Here is a 20,676-nt window from a genome sequence, read left to right as displayed (position 1 = left end):
GGTAAGTGCCTAATGAGTTAAAAATCAAATTGTCTCCAGAAAAGAAAGCCTATGTGACATACCTCCCAGGACAAAATAAGCCCATTGATTTTAACCTTAACATATTGAAAGACAAAATTTGTATGTGCTACTTTCAAACATCGCCAATTAGCTATCCTTAGGAAACTAAACTGACCCAAATAAAACAGAAATAACAAATGTAATTGGATAACCAAAACTTAACTCTTCTTTTCACATCCCATTTTCACTCTTCCTCACTTTATACCTCTACATCTCTAGTCTTACTCAATTATGGAGTAAAATTATACCTTTTTACCTTTGTAGAGGTCATGCCATTGCACTGCCTCAGGATCCCAAGTTAAAAATCAAACTTACTTGTGTCTCTGTGCTCTTCTAGTCATTGTGCCTTTATTTCTTTGCTAGCTGGCATATGCTTGGACACTCTCAGACCTGTGAAGCGTGACCTATAGCTAGGAAAGATTTCTCATTTCATTTGATGTGCTGCTCAAAGTGCACTGGAGTGTACTGGAGAGCTGGGCACTGAAAATGCTTTTGAAAGTACAGGGTCTAAAAGCCCAGATGATGAAAAAAATCCGTACTTTTCTGACTTTAGGCAGAAACAGGATATACACAATGCATATTATTTGTAGAGTCATCCTCTTTGGTGATTAACCTCCTCACCCACAGAAATATAAAGAGCTTCTATGCATGTTGGATGGAGAGCTAAATTTGTTTACTTTCCCTGAATATATAGTCACAGTCTTATAAAATTATGCTAAAATGTGGATGGCCTTTTTATGATAAGGGACTCACTTTCTGTGTGCAAAGACAGCACATAAGTAATTTATGGATGCTATTGTCATTTGCTAAAATATGCTGACAGGAGAATGGTACTTTCGATATATAAATGTGCCTAATGTTCCATGTTCCTTGCCATTTGTTTATTTACTTATTTTTAAGTGGAAGAGTAGATGTTTTGGACCAAGAGCAATATTTCCTAGGTATATAATAATAGTGCTTAATAGGCAATCGATTCCAAAGATAGTTTAAAGCTGTCCATTATAAAGTCACATAATCAGAATTTATGGAGTCTTTGTAAATGGAAGTATCTGCTTAGGAATACACAGTTCTTGAGACTAACTTTTACTGCTCCAATTTTTCCTGAATCAAGTATTCGTCTGCCCATTAGCCAACAAATGGATAAAATACACATGTTACACATTTGTGCTACCACTTCTGCTAATATTTAATGAGTACCAGACACTTTCGTAAGTGCTTTACATGTAATAACTTATTTAATCCTCATAACAACTCTATGAAGTAGAACTATTGTGATTCCCATTTCAGCAATGAATAAACTGAAGTTTTGAAAGGTCATATAATTTATTAAAAGTGACATAGCTAATAAAAAGAAGCCTGACTTCAGAACCCTTATTCTTTACCTACTACACTCAATAGGATGTTTTTCTACATCCGATACTGCTAATTTTTTTTTTTTTTTTGCCTAGAATTTCTATCAAATATGTACCATATTCTTGACAGTTTTCTGTTCAAGACATGTCTGTTTGCTGCCACATAGAAAGTCAAAATAGTTTTAGAGTTGAATTCACTTTTATGGTAACACTTAAGTTGTCAGGTCAGTTGAGGGCTTCTCCCATAACTGTTATTTTGATGGCACAAACTTACCTCTAATTTACCTCTTGAGATCATTATAATGACTTCTGCAATTCCCAGAAGAGACAATGTCAGATTTGGAGAAATTATTTGGAAATAATAAGTAGTAAGAAGATATATAAGTAATAAGTAATATTATTATTTAATATATTACTTATAACTTATTATAAATAAGTAGTATAATAAGTAGTATAATAATTACTTAAGATTAATAATAAGTAATAAGTAGATATTATAAATAATTTAAAGAAATCCTATGAGGGGCGCCTGGATGGCTCAGTCGGTTAAGCGGCCGACTTCGGCTCAGGTCATGATCTCACGGTCCGTGAGTTCAAGCCCCACGTCGGGTTCTGTGCTGACAGCTCAGAGCCTGGAGCCTGTTTCAGATTCTGTGTCTCCCTCTCTCTGACCCTCCCCTGTTCATGCTCTGTCTCTCTCTGTCTCAAAAATAAATAAAATGTTAAAAAAAAAAAAAGAAAGAAATCCTATGAATTACCTGTAACAATCCCTGGAAGACTCCTAAGTTGAATAACATTCCATATCTCTCTCTTCCTTTGGGTGTGGATCTCAGCTAATTGAGGAAGATGCTGATAGTTCAGCTATGTCCCATTTATTCATAAATTCAGAAAAGAACCTAGAACTCCGGTAACAAGATGGCCATCAGTGACCTATGCATGGATTTGCTGTGAAAATGAAGAATCAAGTAAATACTGCTGGCTTTAGCCAGAAGACAGCTTTGGAAAAGGTGGTTCAGGGCAGATTATGAGTGACTTTAGAGAGGATTATTTATGTACACTGAAGATCCAACCTTGAAATTGCTCCAATTTTTGACTTCTTGTGAGGTGATACAATAATAAATTCCTTATTGTCTAGGCCAATTTAGTTAAGATTTGCTGTTATTTTCAGGTAAAAATAATCTAAGAGAAGTATTTAATGATATGTCTTCTTCCATATTTTTGAAAGCTTTGCTTCATTGTTTGACTTTTGATACTAATTTCAAATGAATGGATCCTTTAGGTAACCCGCCTTCTTTTGAAATTTGGCGCTGATGTAAATGTAAGTGGTGAAGTTGGAGATAGGCCCCTCCACCTTGCATCTGCAAAAGGATTCTTTAATATTGCAAAACTCTTGATGGAAGAAGGCAGCAAAGCAGATGGTAAGATTATATGTTTAGAACACTTTTGCTATCTTCTACTTTATGTATAGTTTTTACTTGCATTTTCCTTATTTAGTAGTGAATAACCCTGAAGCTGATTAATTGCATATGCTAATTTGTTTCACAAATCATAATTTATTATTTTAATATAATAATGAATCTATATGTTAATCCTTTTTATACATTTTAGTTCAATTCTTAATATATTAGATACTTCAAGAAAACTAAGGTTTTTTTCTAGACAAATCATTATTTTGTTATTTTTCACTAATATGTTTCTTAATTGAGGTAAAACTTGCATATAGCAATTAAGTGAATATTGACTTAAGGGAATATTTGTCATCGATAAATTCATGCAAAACCACCCAGATCGAGATATAGAACATTTTAATATAGAAAATTAAACTCTGGGGGGGGGGGGGCGCCTGGGTGGCTCAGTCAGTTAAGCCTCCAACTTCGGCTCAGGTCATGATTTCACTGTCCATGAGCTTGAGCTCTGCATTGGGCTCTGTGCTGTCAGCCTGCATCAGATTCTGTGTCTCCCTCTCTCTCTGGCCGCTTCCCCCCACAACTCACACTGTCTCTCTCTCTCTCAAAAATAAATAAAGATTAAAAAAAAGAAAAGAAAAGACAATTGAACTCTGGAAAGTTCCCTTGTGCTCTCTTCTTAGTAAATAGCTTTAACAACAAAAGGTAATCAATATTGTGGCTTCTATTGCCATAGGTTAGTTTTTTCTGTTCTTGAAGTTCATGTAATTTGGGACTGCCTTCTTTTGACTGACAACATGATTTTAATTTTTATCCATGTTGTTGCATGAATCATAGTTTGTTCTTTTCTATTGCTAAAGATTATAGGAATATTCTACAATTTGTTTATCCACCATCCTTCTAATGGATGTTTGAATGTTTCTAGTGTTTGGCTTTTATGAATGTAGATGCCAGAAACATTCTCATTCAATTTTGTGTGTATGTGTGTGAACATATATATTTATGTCTTTTGGGTATGTATATGGGAGTGTGTGCATGTATGTAGCATTTCTGTATGCACATGTTTAACTTTTTAGGAAATTTCAAAGAGTTTTCCAAAGTGTTTGTACTATTTTTTACTCCCACAGAAATATATGAGAGTTCCAGTTGCTCCCCATTTCCTCCCCAATATTTGATATTACTATTATTTATGGTGGAAACAACATTACAGCATGATCAGGATGGGAGGAAAAAAAGTTTCAGCATACACAGAAAGATTTTAGGATGTGGTTAACAGAATAGAATTTCCCACAACTTTTAATTTTCTTAATAATAAAATGAATTTTAGAAAATTGATTAAAAGTAGAGTGTTGAAGAAAGTTCTTCCTTTCTCTTACTTTTTCTCTTCCTTACAAACTTTATTTTTTGACACAAATTCACTTAGAGTTACATCTTGTCATTAAATTCTCTCAGGCACATCCAACATTCTTCCATTGACCCCCAAGAGACCTAATTAAAAGCCCAGCTGTAAGAGCTGCTGCCCTTTGCAGCAGAAACGATGCACATTTACAAAAGGACGAGGTTGTCAGAGCTCTAGAACTGCCAGTTCCTTGGTCCAAAATTGAGATCAATATTCAGTTCATAAAGCTAATCAATGTTTTCACCTACATGTAAGGAAAACACAAAGGCTTCCAGAGACAAGTGTAGCAAGAGGCAAGGGTAGTTTCCAGTTTCCATGTTGGAAAGAGGGCTATTTTATTTTATAAAGTTTGAGAAATATAGTTGGTGTCATTTTCTATGAGCCAGTATATAATAACGGAGGTATTTCTTCTATAGCATTATCATAAATAACCTGTGTTGTCAGGATACAAGGAATGCCGTTCCTTAGACCTTGTTTAAGCAGTCTCTTTGATTCTGTTGGTTTAGAATAGGCAGAGGTACACCTGTATGAACCACTGAACACATAATTGTGTTTTTGAAACTGCCTCGCTCTTCCAAAGGGTCAGGAACAGCTCACTTTTTTCCTTTTATTATCAATGCCAACCTCAGCTTTTTATTCCTCTGTGCAACTCCAAAGCTCGGTGGTGTCAAAATGAGTATCATTGATCAGCATGTCTCCAGGATCAAAGTTCCTTTCATACAAAAGACATTGAAATGAATATTGCACCCGTATTCCCCCTACATACCAGCATCATATGATAGAATTTTCAACACTTTCTTTCTGATTCACACAAGCACTACATGCTTTCTACTCAATCATTTAAAATATCAAGAGACAGCATGACTCAGATTTTTATGTATTTTTATTTCTTTCTAATACACACTTGATATTTAAGTCCCTTTTGTACTTCAACCAATTGCAAAGAATAAGCCAGAAGATGTGTTGTGCTACTGCACACTGCACAGGATTTATTATCAGCTAGTTCATTTATTCCAAAGTGTAGCTAAGCCTCCAGATGATTTATTTTAAATCTGGCCCTTGCCTGTGGTAAATGGACATAAGAGGAAGAGTAAATTAATGACCCCAATAGGGGCACAATTTGAAATCTGGTATGTACAGTATGTTTCTATGGTAACAGAATGTCACAAATGAAAATAAATTCAGATTACAAAATTAGCCAACATGTAATTCTGAAAGCAACCTCTTCAGTTTAGCATGTTTGGGAGGCTGACCTATTCAGTCATATATATGTTTCAAGTCTCTAGTTTTCTTTGTACTCCTTAGGAAAATGAAAAAAAAAAAAAAAAAAAAAAAAGAAATGTAATGCTTATTGAATGAGATTGAAAAGGTCAAAATGTTTCTGGACTCCATAAGAAGAAAGTAGTGATCGAGTCCTCACAACTTATCATTTGAATAAAGTTAAATATGGGGGGTGCCTGGGTGGCTCAGTCAGTTAAGCCTCTGACTTCTGCTCAGGTCATGAGCTCGCTGTTCATGAGTTAGAGCCCCGTGTCAGGCTATGTGCTGACAGCTCAGAGCCTGGAGCCTGCTGCAGATTCTGTGTCTCCCTCTCTCTCTGCCCATCCCCTGCTTGCTCTCTCTCTCTCTCTCTCTCTCTCTCTCAAAAATAAATAAACATTAAAAAAAAAAATTTAATGATGGGCGCCTGGTGGCTCAGTCAGTTTAGCCTCCAACTTCAGCTCAGGTCATGATCTCCTGGTTTGTGAGTTCGAGCCCCGCTCCAGGCTCTGGGCTGACAGCTCAGAGCCTGGAGCCTGCTTCGGATTCTGTGTCTCCCTCTCTCTCTGCCCCTCCCCTGGTCATGCTCTGTCACTTTCTGTCTCAACAAAAAATAAAACATTAAAATTTTTTGTTTAATTTAAGGAAAATTTTAAATTCAGTTTATTAATTTTTTGTCATCTATTAAATGCTACAGTTCCTTTCACATGGAACTGGATATTATATAAAATCACAAAAATTTCTAGGGCATGGCCGGTAAGAGGAAGTATTTTATTTCTAAAAGTATATCTTGTCAGAGCTATTACACAGATTTGTTATTTAAAATGTGTTTAATATACATTTGGGAGTTGTTTTACAGAGCTAATGGGAAGTACTTACATTGCTGGGTTACTATGGAAATTTTTATTTTATCTTTAAGATCAATAAGGAGAGAGAAGCAAGAAGTAGCACTCATCCACCCACCCATTTACCTAATCTTTCTTTCAAAAGACTTTACTGAACACATGTTCTCTTCAGAAGTAGAGCACTAGGCGATAAATATTTTCCTAATAATTATTTACATCTACTTCTTTGGTTGAAATTCTTCTTTATTTAAATCTCCCAATAAAATGCTAAATTAGAGCAAATAGAATATCATTCATACATTCACTTACCCTTGGACAAGATATAATGATATATAGGGTTTTTTTGGTCACTGAAAATTGGCTCAAGACAAAACTAAGTAGATCACAATGACTGACGCAGAAATATAGATGTGTATATATAAACTCTGTGTCTGATCTGGATATCTCCTGGCTTGTTCCTTCCTTTGGTTGGTATTTATCTCTTCTTTGATGAGAAGACCATCTAGGCCACTGCTGGTAATTCACCAAGTAGATAATGTACTTTGAAGTTTATTGATTCAACTAGAGAAGAATAATGTTGGGTGGGGCTAGGAATGGCCACAGGCAAACTATGAATTAGTGGAAAATTGTGCTGCACTCTGCTTTACAATGTCCCCTCTGGACCTCAGGAACTCTTATGTGACCTCCACTTGCCCTGGACTCCCTACTGTTGTAAAGCATTGACTCATGGTATTGACTTTCCCTGGCTTCCAACAGAATGTGAACAAAGGAGAAGTAGCATAAAAAGAAAGATAATCAAAATAACCGGGAACATTCTTCTGAAGCAAGGGTGTCCTTCTGAGCCACTCATTAATAAAAAAGATTCAAAGATTTATTTTTCAATAACGGCCATGGGAGGAGAAGTTCAGGGACTTTGTTAAAGATTTCCCTTTGGCTTAAGATCCTGCAGGACAATAAAATAAGAATCATTGTCTACAAATAAAGCAGCTACAAGGACTGTGTTCATTAAATGTTAAATGTTAGTTATAACAACAAGTAGTAATAAACTATTTGCACATTTTTTAAATTAACAATTACCTTCCCTTTCTTTTCTTTCCTATCCTTTCATTTTTTTTTCTTTAATTCTTTTGATTCTATGGATACTTTTTATTACAGATACATAAGAATGATAACATATGGGTTTTTTAAGGATTGTTATTTTCTATTTTGAATAAAATACCTTCTACAGATGAACAAAGTAATCAAATTCAATAAATGGCTATAGAGCAGATGATTCAGTTATTTTAGTTTTAAAAATTGTGCTACAGCAGATCCAGAATTTAGCAGGTTGGTTCAGTTATTATTACTTCAGGCCTGTAATTATTGAATGTTCAACTAGATTGCAGGTTATTTGAGGGTATAGATGCTATACATTTATAGCATATTGACCTTAACACTTAGCAAACATCTAGGAGGCAAATTAGTGAAAAATAAGAATACACATTTTTATTAAGTGACTAATATGTTACAGGAATCATGTTAGATATTTTCTCATCATGACCTCTTTTAATCTTTTTCGCATCCCTGTAACAATAGTGTTATCATATCCATTGTTTTTGATAATAAAAAATCAGTATCTTCAACACTTAGCACCCTGCTTGGCACACAGTGATCATTTTATACTTGTTGAGGAATGAGTATGTATCAATCAGGTGTTCTTATTTGCAAGCATTGGAAACTAACTCTTGCTAATTTAGGCGTAAAATGAATATATTAAAGGATACAAATTAGTGCAAAGTGTCTCCCCTGAGCAGGATGGAAACCCAGGTTTGGGATTCTTACAGTGAGGAACAGTATCCAAAATCACACCCCAAAAGTAGTGATTTAAAGACACATTGCCACCCCTGCTAGGCACACATGCCAACACTCTGTGCTCCTGGCACCAACCTTGCAAGGCACCGAATCTGTGACTGGAATCATTGCCTCTGGAAATCGGATGCAGCTACTCTACCATTACTACATTGCCAAGATAGATTAGGTCTGCTTTTCTGTGTGGTCAGCTGTGATGTCAGAGTCTTATATAATGTGTCAACTGGAGGAGCCTATGGAAAGTGTCAAAAGCAGGACACTGTTGAAAGTAAAAGGATCACCATTAAAAATCATGCCAGGATAAGAAGTCTAATCCAGGACATACGGTCACTATCTGCTGATCCTGTGCCCTAGCTGCAAAGGAGGCTTGGAAAGCATATGATAGAACATGGGCTTGGCTTCTAGTCAGTTCTCTCAGGGTAGGAAATTCCCTAAATGTCCAAAGTGGTTATGAGGTTGGCTGGGCCAAAGAGGAGGACAGATGCCCATTACTGAGTGAACACCTAAATATCAAATAACTGTGGTAATATAATTAACACGGGCTGCCTCACTCTAAAGCTTATTTTCTTTTCTTTATGCCATGCTTTGTATTCTGTCGTATGATAATTCTCAGTTACTGGCACATCAGAATTTCCTGAACAGCGTTGTAAACATACACAGTGCTAGACCCCAACCTAACCTACTGAACCAAAATCTCTGGGAATGGTGCTTTAGCCAGGATCTGTAAGTTTTAACATCTTACAGAGGAGAAAAAAATCACTTTGGAAGGAGATACTTGTGGAAATAAGACCACAAAGATCTTTTGGATACTTATTAGTTTCCTGAACTATTCCATTTGTGCAAGGTAGATTTGATTAGATGCATTCCATAGAATTTATGGAAGCTAGAAGAAAGCCTGTTTAATGTGGCAATGGGCAATGGAATAGAGTTATAACTTCTTTAATTGGTTGCACTTAATTTCCTTTATTATTATCATTAATTGGTAATTTCCAGGAGTCTCTCAGGCACTTAGAAAAGTCCCTGACACTACACCTAAAAAGGCTGAGAAACAGAGGATTCCAGATAACCTACTTTTCCTTTCTTGTTGATGACAGTGAATGCTCAGGACAATGAAGACCATGTCCCACTGCATTTCTGTTCTCGTTTTGGACACCACGACATAGTGAAGTACCTGCTCCAGAGCGATATTGAAGTTCAGCCGCACGTTGTTAATATCTATGGTGATACCCCTTTGCACCTGTGAGTAATATGTATAGTTCCATACACCCTCCAGCTCTACTACCTGTACTTTCTTACTACTATAAAAACATTTTCTTTAATTTTAGGGCATGCTACAATGGCAAATTTGAAGTCGCCAAGGAAATCATCCAAATATCGGGGATAGAAAGTCTGACTAAAGAAAACATCTTCAGTGAAACACCTTTTCACAGGTAAAATAATGTTTAAGTGCAATAGCCACTAAGGGTGGCTGATACACTTTGGCACCTGAAGTTGTGCACATAAAGCAAGAATGGAGAGTGGCAGATGTTGCAATCAGAGAGCAAGAGCAGAGGGTGGGCAGAGGACAAGGAGCCCAAGCTAGATGCACAGAAGAAAAGGTAGAGGCAGATGCTGCAGTCAGTACAACAGATGGGGCCAGAGCCAGATGCTGCATTCCTGGCAGCAGCCACAAAGACAGGGACTGATGTTGCCAAGGCAACAGGCATATCAACATCTGTAAGCATATTGCTTCTATTCCACTTCACTCAGCAGAAAGCTGCCAAAAGGGGCAATGCCCATAATCCTCCTCCGACAAGAATCTCATTACCAGAATTCATCAGCATCAAATGTGACACTTTTTTCCTTACCACTTAAACCTTATGTGCAAATGTATCTACCTATCTAAGACATCCATCTGTCAGCCTGTAAAAGCCTAGTCGCGGTGGCCACTGAGATACCTAAGAAGGCATTAACTCCTTTCTAGGAATGCATGAGAGTCCTCTACAATGTGCTCTAGAAAAGGAGGGAAAAGATTGCTAAAAATAAGATCCATAGCTCCCTAAAATATCCAAAAGTGAGGCAGATGTTTTATAAAAATTGATATGCTTGTTTTTAACAATGAGCTACTTTTGCTATAAAAATAATACAATACTTTGAATTTAATACACCTTGAATATAAAATCATTTACATACACATTACAGATTTCTTGGCTAGTTTGCAACATCTAAAAAATATATTTAAGACTACTATGTTATTTACATAATGCTTGTATTGCACTGGTGACTAATAGAAATGAGGAGACTTTTTTTTTCATATGGAATTAATATTAAGCTTGTGCTTCCTGATAAGGCATCACCCTGTCCAATTTTGCTTGGATGTTCAGATTTATCTTATCATACAAAAAGTCCAGCCAAAAGGGAGGTGAGAAAAACTATTTATGGAGTGGTGAGTATATGTCAGATGATTTGCACCCATTATCTCATTTAATCCTCATAACCTTTTATGAAGTAGGTTTTATTATCCCTTTTTGACAGACGAGAAAATTGAGGCTCAGAGAAGGTAAGTATCTGCCAGAGAATATTATGACTAGAAAATCATGTATTAAATACCTACCCGATTCCAAATTCTGTGCTTTTTATATGTCTTCATGTTCTAATACCAAAATATTATGTCTGTGTTCTGCATGTTCTGTAACAGAACAGATGCAAGAACTCTTTGGACCATGCTTTCAGTCAAAATTGGTCAAAGGGATAATTGGCAGAACTGATATGTACAGTTACTGGTGTCCTCTTTCCCCATTAGGTCATGCTTGTTAAGGCTGACACCTTAGGCTAGTTTTCAAATCATTTTGCTACTCTGTGCACATAAATTGGAACAAACTATAATCAAAGGATGATTGTCACCTCTAGAGTCTCTATGACAAGTTCAGTGAAGTGAGTTAAAAGTATGTATCGAATCATTTTATTTTGTATAACCCTGTGGCTACTACGAATAACATATTAATATTTTTATTCTATTCACTTTAAGCACATATTTATAAAAGAAACTTTCCCTTTACATGAGGAGTTCACTCTGGTTCTGAAATTTTTTCTATGAAAAAATCACAGTGCTTTGCACTCAGTAGAAAGCATTCAATACATTTCTGTTATTGTTTTCGTGTGTGTGTGTGTGTATATATATATATATATATATATATATACACACACACACACAAACATACACATGTAATACATATGTATACACATGTATGTATATATTCGGAACTCATCAATTCCTGTAAATGGTCACTTTGAAAAGAAACAATGAGACAGTTCAGACAATGGAACATTAAAAGTATAGTGTTATGGGTCCTACTTATAATGTGAATAATTAATGGTGCTTAGATCTTTTGCACTGAGTGGCAGCTTTTTATCCATTCAATTATTCAAGAAAGACTTATTAAGGACCTGCCTTGTATTGGCACTGGTAAAAACATAAAGATGACACCGACCCTTCCCTCCTTAAAGGAACTCTTTTGTAAGATATCAAGGTAATCAGAGGTGTGTCCATTACCATAATGCAATGTGATAAGTGCCATAAGACTGAAATGACAAGGAAACAGTGGAGATAGCAATGAACTTTGCCTTTGGTTCATAAGAAGTCTTCATAGATGGACTAACAGTTCGGCTAGATGAATAATGTATTTCTTTGAAGAAAATAATGATATTTAATTAAAGAATAAGGATTTGGGCAAGGTCATCTCAGAAAGAGGAAATAGTAAGATCCAGAGAACTACCTCTTCTAGAACTGAGTCTGGAAGGAAAAAACACTCAATACTTCACTTCAAAATACAGGATCCTAGCCATGTGTGAGTTGTTCCCACACCAAGCAGTTCTCCAAATCTTCTGCCAACACCAAGTGTGTGTCCTATAATTCAATTTAATTCTGATACTATCTACCTGGAATTAGTGTCAGATCCCACAGGTTAAGGGCTCAGGCCCACAAAACTGCCCACCCCCCACTTCAGATGCCAATCACAAGTCCAAGTTTTCACCTAAATCTCTCTGGATCCTTCTAAGTTCCCCCATTCAGTTGTCCTGCAGAATGCCTAGGGCCTATAGGTAAAACTGAAAGAAACTTGCAATATCTTTCCTCCTTTTATGAAAAAGAGCATCATAAGAAATATTTAATAATAGTACACTAGAAGTTTTATTCAACTTCTTATCTTGAAGGCCCAGATTTGGGAATCTCAGGATTTTATTGCCACATGTGCTTGTTTTTTATCACTTCCTTCTCTCTCCTTTCCTCGTTCTCCCTTCTTTGTCTCTTTAACACTCTTGTATACACACTAGCATCTGGAATAGCCTGGTGAATCAGGACTGTATTCATGTTCTAGGGTTGCCATAATAAAATACAACACACTGGGTGGCTTGAACACCAGAAATTTATTTTCTCACAATTCTTGAGGTTGGAAGTACAAGATCAAGATGTCAGTGGATTTGGTTTCTTCTCAGACACCTCTCCTTGGCTTGTAGATGGTCATATTCTTCTTATGCCTTTTCATGATTGTCCCTCGGTCTGTGTCATCTGTGTACTAATCTTCCTTTCTTATCAGAACAGCAGTAATATTGGATTAGGGCCCACCCTAATGATTCCATTTTAACTTAAATACCTCTTTAAGTTGTACCCTTTTAAATACAGTTACACTGTGAAGTTATAAGGGTTGTAAGTTATAACATATTAATTTGTGGGGCACACAATTCAACCCATAACAGAAGTCTTTTGTTTTCTTTATGTTGTATTTTTGCAGTGCTTGTACCTATGGTAAGAGCATTGACCTGGTTAAATTTCTTCTTGACCAGAATGTTATAAGCATCAACCACCAAGGAAGAGATGGGCACACAGGTAAGACATTAGTGAAACATAACCAGTTTTTGATGTATATCAATACTTAAGAATAGTGGGATGCTCAAGAGGGAAGGGAAAAGAGGGAGTGGTCAACCCTAATGAGGAGGGATATTTTATCAATGACATCATTTGGAATTGATGGTGCATGGTGATAATAAAAAGCAGACTGACTTTTGGTCAGTTTCATTATTGTGCTAAATTATCTACAGTTGATGTATCTATTATGATCTGTACCAGGAGAGACTGACCCCTTAGCCTGGCTTGCTGCTCAAGAAAAACACTTGTTTGGGGTCTTTGTTCTTGTAAAAGGATGCTAACACTTGTTCTTGGTAATTTCAGTGGATGTAGAAATACTAGAAATTGTGCTAAACATAAGGAAATCTGTCTAGAAGATCAACTAGAATAGGATACTTCTTTTGCTTGAAGTATGTCATGTTTGTTCAATAAGTAGAATTAAATTTTCATCAAAGAAATCTATCTTTGATTTATATCTCTGGCAAAAATGCTATGATGTGGTAATAACTATCTTTTGAAAATTGGGGTTCGGTTTGCCTCTTTTGTCCTTTCATACTTTCATTCTATTATAGGATTGCACTCTGCTTGCTACCATGGTCACATTCGCCTGGTTCAGTTCTTACTGGATAATGGAGCTGATATGAATCTGGTAGCTTGTGATCCCAGCAGATCTAGTGGTGAAAAAGATGAACAGACCTGTTTGATGTGGGCTTATGAAAAAGGTATATATTTTCACCATTGCATCTCTGTAGTGATACATTGAACTGTGTGCATAGATTATGTCAATGCATCAACAAGTCTTTTGCTTGTATGACTTGTGCACTCTGATTTCCTCTGTAGATTATATTTGAGACTTTGGGAACTTGATCAAAGAGTCCAATAGACCATCAGTAAGGCAGCCAACTCCTGGGCTGCAGGTGAGCTGAAGGCACTCTTGGTACTGGCACTTTAAAAAGAGAATGAGCTATAAAATTCTTAGGTATCATAGAAATAAAATTGTGATATGTAACAATAGTTACTTTTTTAGAGTAGACCTAGAACTACACTGTATCTTTTATATATGGGAATTTTTATGTGAATTCAAATTTCTTTTGATGAAATAAATACAAAGGAAAGGAATATTTATTACATCTAACCTTGCTGACAATGACTGATCTAGAAAAAGTAAGGGAGCCAACAATTAGTGAATACATATAAACTTACTTCAGCTCAAAATGATGAAACTTTGGGCTCTGATGTGAGAACACCTGGGTTTACATCAAACCATGTTCTTTGATCTTGGACAAGTCACCTATTCTTGCTGACGTTCACTTTCTTCACCTGAAACAAAACGGGGAATTATCACAACTTCTTCACAAGACTGTACAGATTAAATGAGAGGATGTAGGCAAATTGATTACAACACTGGCTAGCACATAGTAAGTACTAAGAATTGGTATTTCAGTAATGGTAACAGTAGTAATAGCAGTAGTTCATAAATAAAGGTGACAAAAATTAATTCTTCATTTAAAGGGAGAGGAAATTAGAAATAATCAACAATGGAGCAACCTCTGTCATTGCTTAATGATGTATATGTACCTCATAAGCAAGGTTTGCTTGTACACATACTCTCCTATGGAGTTTAAATTTCCAGGTGAAAAATAAATAAATAAATAAATAAATAAATAAATAAATAAATAAATAAATTAATTCAGGTGAAATGAAATGGTATACATCATCATTGAAATCAGAGGGTTACAACTAAATACCTAAAATATATCAAACTTTGCTGCCCACCTTTGCTGTCTTATTAGGATGTTTAAAGCACATAAAGAAGTGTTCTTATCTTTTTAAATGCTAGTAGAAGTCCATACTAAAAAAGAGAAATTGCTAAACTTGAAGATTTCTCAGGCTACCAATTTGACCTAAAAGGTTTTCTGCCTGAAATAGGACATTAAATTCTATTAATTAAAAGAGAGATGGGGTTTCATTGATAGAAATGGGGAGTTGTTGTAAGCACATAGAAAGAAAAGTATAAATCTGAAGACTGCTAGTGAAAAAATGATTATCGGAGTTACTTTAATAGAGAAAAGTGAACAGACATAGTATAGTAAGAAATGAGTTAGATGTAGGCCTGTTATGTTTTATACTTTTTATTTGGGTATAGTGCAAATATACATGTGTGCATGCGTGCACACACACAAATTTTCACATTATAGCTCGATGAATTTTCACAAACTGAACTCACATCCAGTACCCGGTATCCAGATGAAGAAACTGTACATGGCCAGCACTCGAAATATCCACTTACATTCTTTTCCAGTCATTCCCCAGAGAGGGTACCACTGCCTTCTTGGGGCATAAATTAGCTTTGCCTTTTTCTGTACTTTATAAATGGAACATTATGGTATGTACATTTTTTGATATGACTTCTTTTGACCAACAATTTGTGAGATTCACTCATATTATTGCAGGCAGTTGTATATTGTTAATTCTTGTTATAATGTTTTGTTATATCACTATTCATTCTATTGCTTAGGGTCACCTGGATAATTTTCAGTTGGAGACTATTAGGAATACTTTTGCTATTAGCATTCACATACATGACTTTTGATGAATTTCTGAATGCATTTCTGTTAGTTATAATGACCTTGTAATTTGTATAAAATAAATTCCTGGTAGTCTGTATTTGAGTATCTCTTTGAAAATCCTACATATTCTGAAGCCTTAGGAGGCCTTACTAAGTTCTAGTTACTCAACACATTGCATTTATTCAAGTGATTCTCAGACAGTGTCTCTCAAGAAACTTGAATTTCAGAAAAAAGGCTGTTTACAAAGCATTAGTCTTCCGGAAGACAGCTCAGATATAGCTGCTGTAGGTAACTCTTCACAGGGGTTGGCTTTGTTTGTTTTTAGTTGATTGAGAGTGATAGTTGAAAACTGGTTTTAGTTTTAGTTTTTCTGGAATTCCACATTTTAAGAAACAATGAATCATTGTGTAAGTTCCCAACATTTTGTATTGAATGACAACAACAAAAATCTTTTAGCATAGAGGATTTACCCACGGGTCTCTGCAACATATGCCATACTTGTCACCCTTATTTGTTCAACTAATGTGATAGGCATCGGTGTTCCATTTCATTATTACTATGAATTTTAACAAACTGAATGTTAGTGCTCAGGAGACAGATGGGTGTTTTGCATATGTTCTAGAGCAGAACAAGTCAAAACCAACAAAATGAAAATTGTTGCTATTTTCTCTTGGTAGAAAAATGTTGGGTTGTTTTTGTGTGTTCAGGAAAGATTGAAATGACCTTGTTAAAATATTGTCAACAGTGCACTGTCCCTGTTTCCTTTGGATAAAGAAATGCATTCCTTTCTCCCTTAGGTAGGGAGTCACCAAATTGACTGATGTAGCAGACTAAGGATTTTCCTGAGAAACTTGGAGATGGAGTTGAGAAAACACTAAGGCTTCACTTGAAGTTCCTTCTCCATAGGATAGAGATGTTATATAAATGGTCCCATCGTGGTTTACCCATACCTTATTCTCTCCTGGGAGAGATAAACCCAAAGGGAGCTTTATAACCAGGGTCTCTCTTGAAAAGGAGTACTCTTTGGATGCATCCAATTTGAATAGCTCATCCTAGTCTACCCTCTTAGTAGAAAACTGGGAGTTTTTTGCAACAGCACCGATCTTTTCTAAGAAAAATTTTTTACCTGACACCAACAAAATTTTTAGCTTACCCTCTGCTATTCTGACATAGCAAATTCATTTCAGGGATGCTTTGGAGTTTTGTAAGAGTTATCAACTCTCTTTTGGAAATTCAGAAAAGAGTTCACTTACTATGGGTCCCTGTGGAATCAGATATGAAGAACTGTTTCCACTTACATAGCCCTTTTACCCTAAAGATATCAAAATCAATCTTGGAAATAATTTTCCCTGTGAACTTGATTCTACACAGAAGCCTACTGGTTAAGTTGCAATATTTCTCTGCTAGACTGCTCAGAGCTCTAATTTTACAATATTTAGAGTGTTTCCCCTCCTCTAGCCTGCCACCCTCCCTTCTTTTCTACTATTCCATCTAACAGTAGCGATAGCTGTCTCACTCACTTGGATTTGTTCTGCCCTTTCCCTGGGGTACAAAGGACTTGTATGAATCAATTTAAATTGGCCAGAAGAAATAGCCAGCAGCCTGCTTATGTTCAAATCCTCTGCCCTAATCACCAGTATGGAAAACCCATTGAAAAGACCTACACATAATCTTACATCCATTGCATTAAAGATGAAACTGCCGAATTGAAAAGATCTCAGCCAATTAGAATTGAACACATAGCTCAATAGTGTGTCTGGCAGTTAGATTTGAAAAGGCTGCCTTTGACAAAGAAAAGCACTTCTTTATGTCAGGCTGTTTAGGGTCAGAAAATAACCCAAACTAGAAACAGAACTAAAAACTTCTTATTTGCTTCAGTACTGACACCAGTTAAAGTAATTTACAGAGGCTCCTATCCCAATATCTAATTACACAGAATACAATATTTGTATACATCAGAACCACTCTAATTCACAGTGACAGGGAGCTGCAGTTGGAGAATTAGTGAGTAAGTGAGCAAAAACAATAAAAATCAAGGCTCCTGTACCATGATATATACTTTGTTCATTCCTTTTGACAAGTGTAGTATGGTGTGAATTATTTATAGTAAACGTACTATCGTGTATCCTCTAAAAGTAATAAAGTCTTACAGTTGTGAGTTTCTACAGTTTTCAGCCAGTAAAAAAAAATAACTAAAAGAAAAGAGTGGGGAGGAGTTGAAGGAAGAGTAGATTCATTAAGTTTTTTTGATAAATCTTCATCAGTGGGTTATAAGTTCCCAAGTTTCTTCTATATTGAATTCTTACTTATTTGGAGTTTAGTTACTTAGTTTAGTGTGCTAGAGTAAATTATGGGTGGGGTAGAAGAAGGAAGAAACAAAAGATTTAGATGGTATTTCAAACTCTGTGTTCATTTTATGCATACTGGTTACCTTTCTACATGTTTAGTTACTCTCTCTTTTAAAAATAAATAAATAGAATAATATCAACTCTCATTAGAATGGTCAGAACTTTCATTTTTGTAGGGGGATAGCACACTGAAATATTTTTTGAAACATAATAACTATGTAAAAAGCTGCATATACTAAAATGGATAGTAGAAGAGAACTTACATTCATTACATGCCTATTACACAAGCATATACATGCATGCATAATTAAATTATCAAGATAACCCTTTAAATTGGGATTACCTTTCTATTATAGATTAAAAGTTTGAGACTTAGAGCTGTTAAGTCACAATTGCCCAAACCACACAGCTCTTAAGTGGATAGCTGGTACCAAACAGAGTTCTGTCTTATGGCAGATTTCAAGCTCTTACCACCTTGCTCTAGAATCAGATAGATCTAAGTCCAAATTCCATCCTTAGTACTTAATGACTTTGGGCAAGTCATTTAACCATCTCTAAGTCTTAATCTTCAAATTTAAAATGAGTAAATTAATAACCACTTTACAGAATTCTGAAGTTTTGGGATAACATCTAAGTGTCAGGAACATAGCAGATTCTCAATAAAAATAATGATATTTGTTATTATTATATGTATAACAAAGATTCAGTCAAACTTCATATAACCCCAAATCTCATAGTCTTTCCTAATTTACAACATGTTTTAGTGTCCAGTAAGAAATATGACATATTGACATATTAGAATCATTGAAGGGTTTATATCCCTGCCAAACACCACTAGACAAACCTGGAATATATAAACACATGTGTTGTTTTGTTGTGTTTATATTTATTTATGAATCAAGCAATACCATTTATCTTAAAACCTCAGGACTAAAGCAAGATCAAGGAGGTTTTGAAAATCACTAATCAAAATATTTAAAAAGTAACTTAAAAGCATTATTCTAATTTGTATGGTTGCATGAAGATATATTTTAAAACAATACTCTAAAACTTTAGCACAAATTTGCAAGTCCCCTTACTATAGCTGGGTTTCCCCCTCAGTCATGGACAAGTGTCAGAGGATTTGTAGCCATGTTTTCAAACCAGCATACCAACTAACATGCTGGGTCTTTTTACCTGGATATCTGACAAGTATGCAAAACTCAGCAAGTCCAAAATTGAACTTAATATCTTTTTTGTCCTCATCAGTCAGTTTTCCTACCATATCTCTTATTCATTCTGTCATTAATGGCACCACCATCCACTCAGTCACTAAAGTCAGAAATCTGGATTGATGCTTGATGACTTTTTCTCCCTCAATCTGCCTTTCTTCATATCCATTCAATCAAAAATTCTCATCATTTTATTTCATAGGTACATTTTAATCCATCCTTTCTTCTTTATTTTTACTGTCATTGTTTTAGTTCATAACCTTTTCATCTTTCTTCTGATCCATTTTAATAGCCTCATAACTCCTTTTTTCTTTTTCTTTCTTTCTTTCTTTCTTTTTTCTTTCTTTCTTTCTTTCTTTTTCTTTTTTTCTTTCTTCCTTTCTTTCTGTCTTCAGCATCTTTGATTCCATTTTTTAACTGTAGTCTTAAAGAAGTATTCAAGGTGTAAACAGGGCCATAGCATTCCCCAGCTTAAAATCTTTCAGTAACCCATTATTACCTATAGTAAAAGTTCCAGTGTATTTTCATGGCAAATCCTGTGCCCATGCCCTGTGCCCTCCTATCTCTCAAACCTCATGTCCAGTCACTCCTCTCACATGTGTGACCCCACATGCCACAATCATCGTTACATTCACTGTATCACTAACATTGACTCGGGGTTCACTCTGTGCCAGGCATATTCAAAATATTTCATATGCATTAACTCACCATGTGTACACAATTACTCTGTAAGACAGTATGTATTCACGTGATAGTAATACAAAATACTTGTTCTTCCCATATATACCATGTTGTTCCATGTTTCCAAGCCTTTTCTCATACAGTCCTATCTCTACACCCTCCCCATCCTCTCTACCCTACTCCACGCTATCAATTTCTCATTTCTACCTAACTTTCAAAAGTCAGTTTACAGATCCTCTCTTCCTGAAAGTCTTCCCTGCCATTCCAGGCTAGCATACATGTCCTTTCATTATGTTTTATTAAACCTTATGTGCATCTCTATTTCTATATTTCCACTTCATATTGAAACACTGTGTCCCTTACCAAACTATAAACCTTTATTTTATTGTCAGCTGGAAAACTTTTTTGTTGTTTTTCTGAGATTTTATTTAAATTCAAGCTAGTTAACATATAGCATATAGTTTAGTATTGGTTTCAGGAGTAGAATGTAGAGATTCATCACTTACATATAACACCCAGGGCTCATCACAACAACTCCTTAACACCCATTACCCATTTAGCCCATCTCCCAGCCCTCTCCCCTCCATCAACTCTCAATTTGTTCTCTATCATTAAAAGTCTCTTGTGGTTTTCTCTCTCTCTGTTTTTACCTTATTTTACTTTTCCTTCCCTTCACCTATCTTCATCTGTTTTGTTTCTTAAATTCTACATATGACAAATTATAAACTTTTTGAGAGCAAACATTTGAGATATTATTTTTTGTCTTCCAAAAAGCTAATTCAATGACTGATTCCTAATAGGTGCTCAATACATG

General features: G+C 35.6%; 1 protein-coding gene across 3 annotated transcripts in view; it reads left to right on the top strand.

Moving 5' to 3' along the window:
* TNNI3K (TNNI3 interacting kinase) overlaps nt 1-20,676 on the top strand; it is a 292,685-nt gene that overhangs the window by 91,248 nt on the left and 180,761 nt on the right. For all 3 annotated transcript variants that reach the window (XM_019448877.2, XM_019448876.2, XM_019448878.2), the window contains 5 exons: nt 2,692-2,830; nt 9,265-9,409; nt 9,496-9,600; nt 12,940-13,034; nt 13,625-13,774. In XM_019448877.2, coding sequence (XP_019304422.1) covers nt 2,692-2,830; nt 9,265-9,409; nt 9,496-9,600; nt 12,940-13,034; nt 13,625-13,774 — 634 coding nt within the window. The remainder of the gene's footprint in view (nt 1-2,691; nt 2,831-9,264; nt 9,410-9,495; nt 9,601-12,939; nt 13,035-13,624; nt 13,775-20,676) is intronic.

The sequence above is a fragment of the Panthera pardus genome, unplaced genomic scaffold, assembly GCF_024362965.1.
Source record: "Panthera pardus isolate Hobbes unplaced genomic scaffold, ASM2436296v1 HiC_scaffold_11, whole genome shotgun sequence".
Lineage (NCBI taxonomy): Eukaryota > Metazoa > Chordata > Mammalia > Carnivora > Felidae > Panthera > Panthera pardus.
The sequence above is the reverse complement of the archived record's forward strand: the minus strand, read 5'-3'. Positions and strand labels throughout refer to the sequence as shown.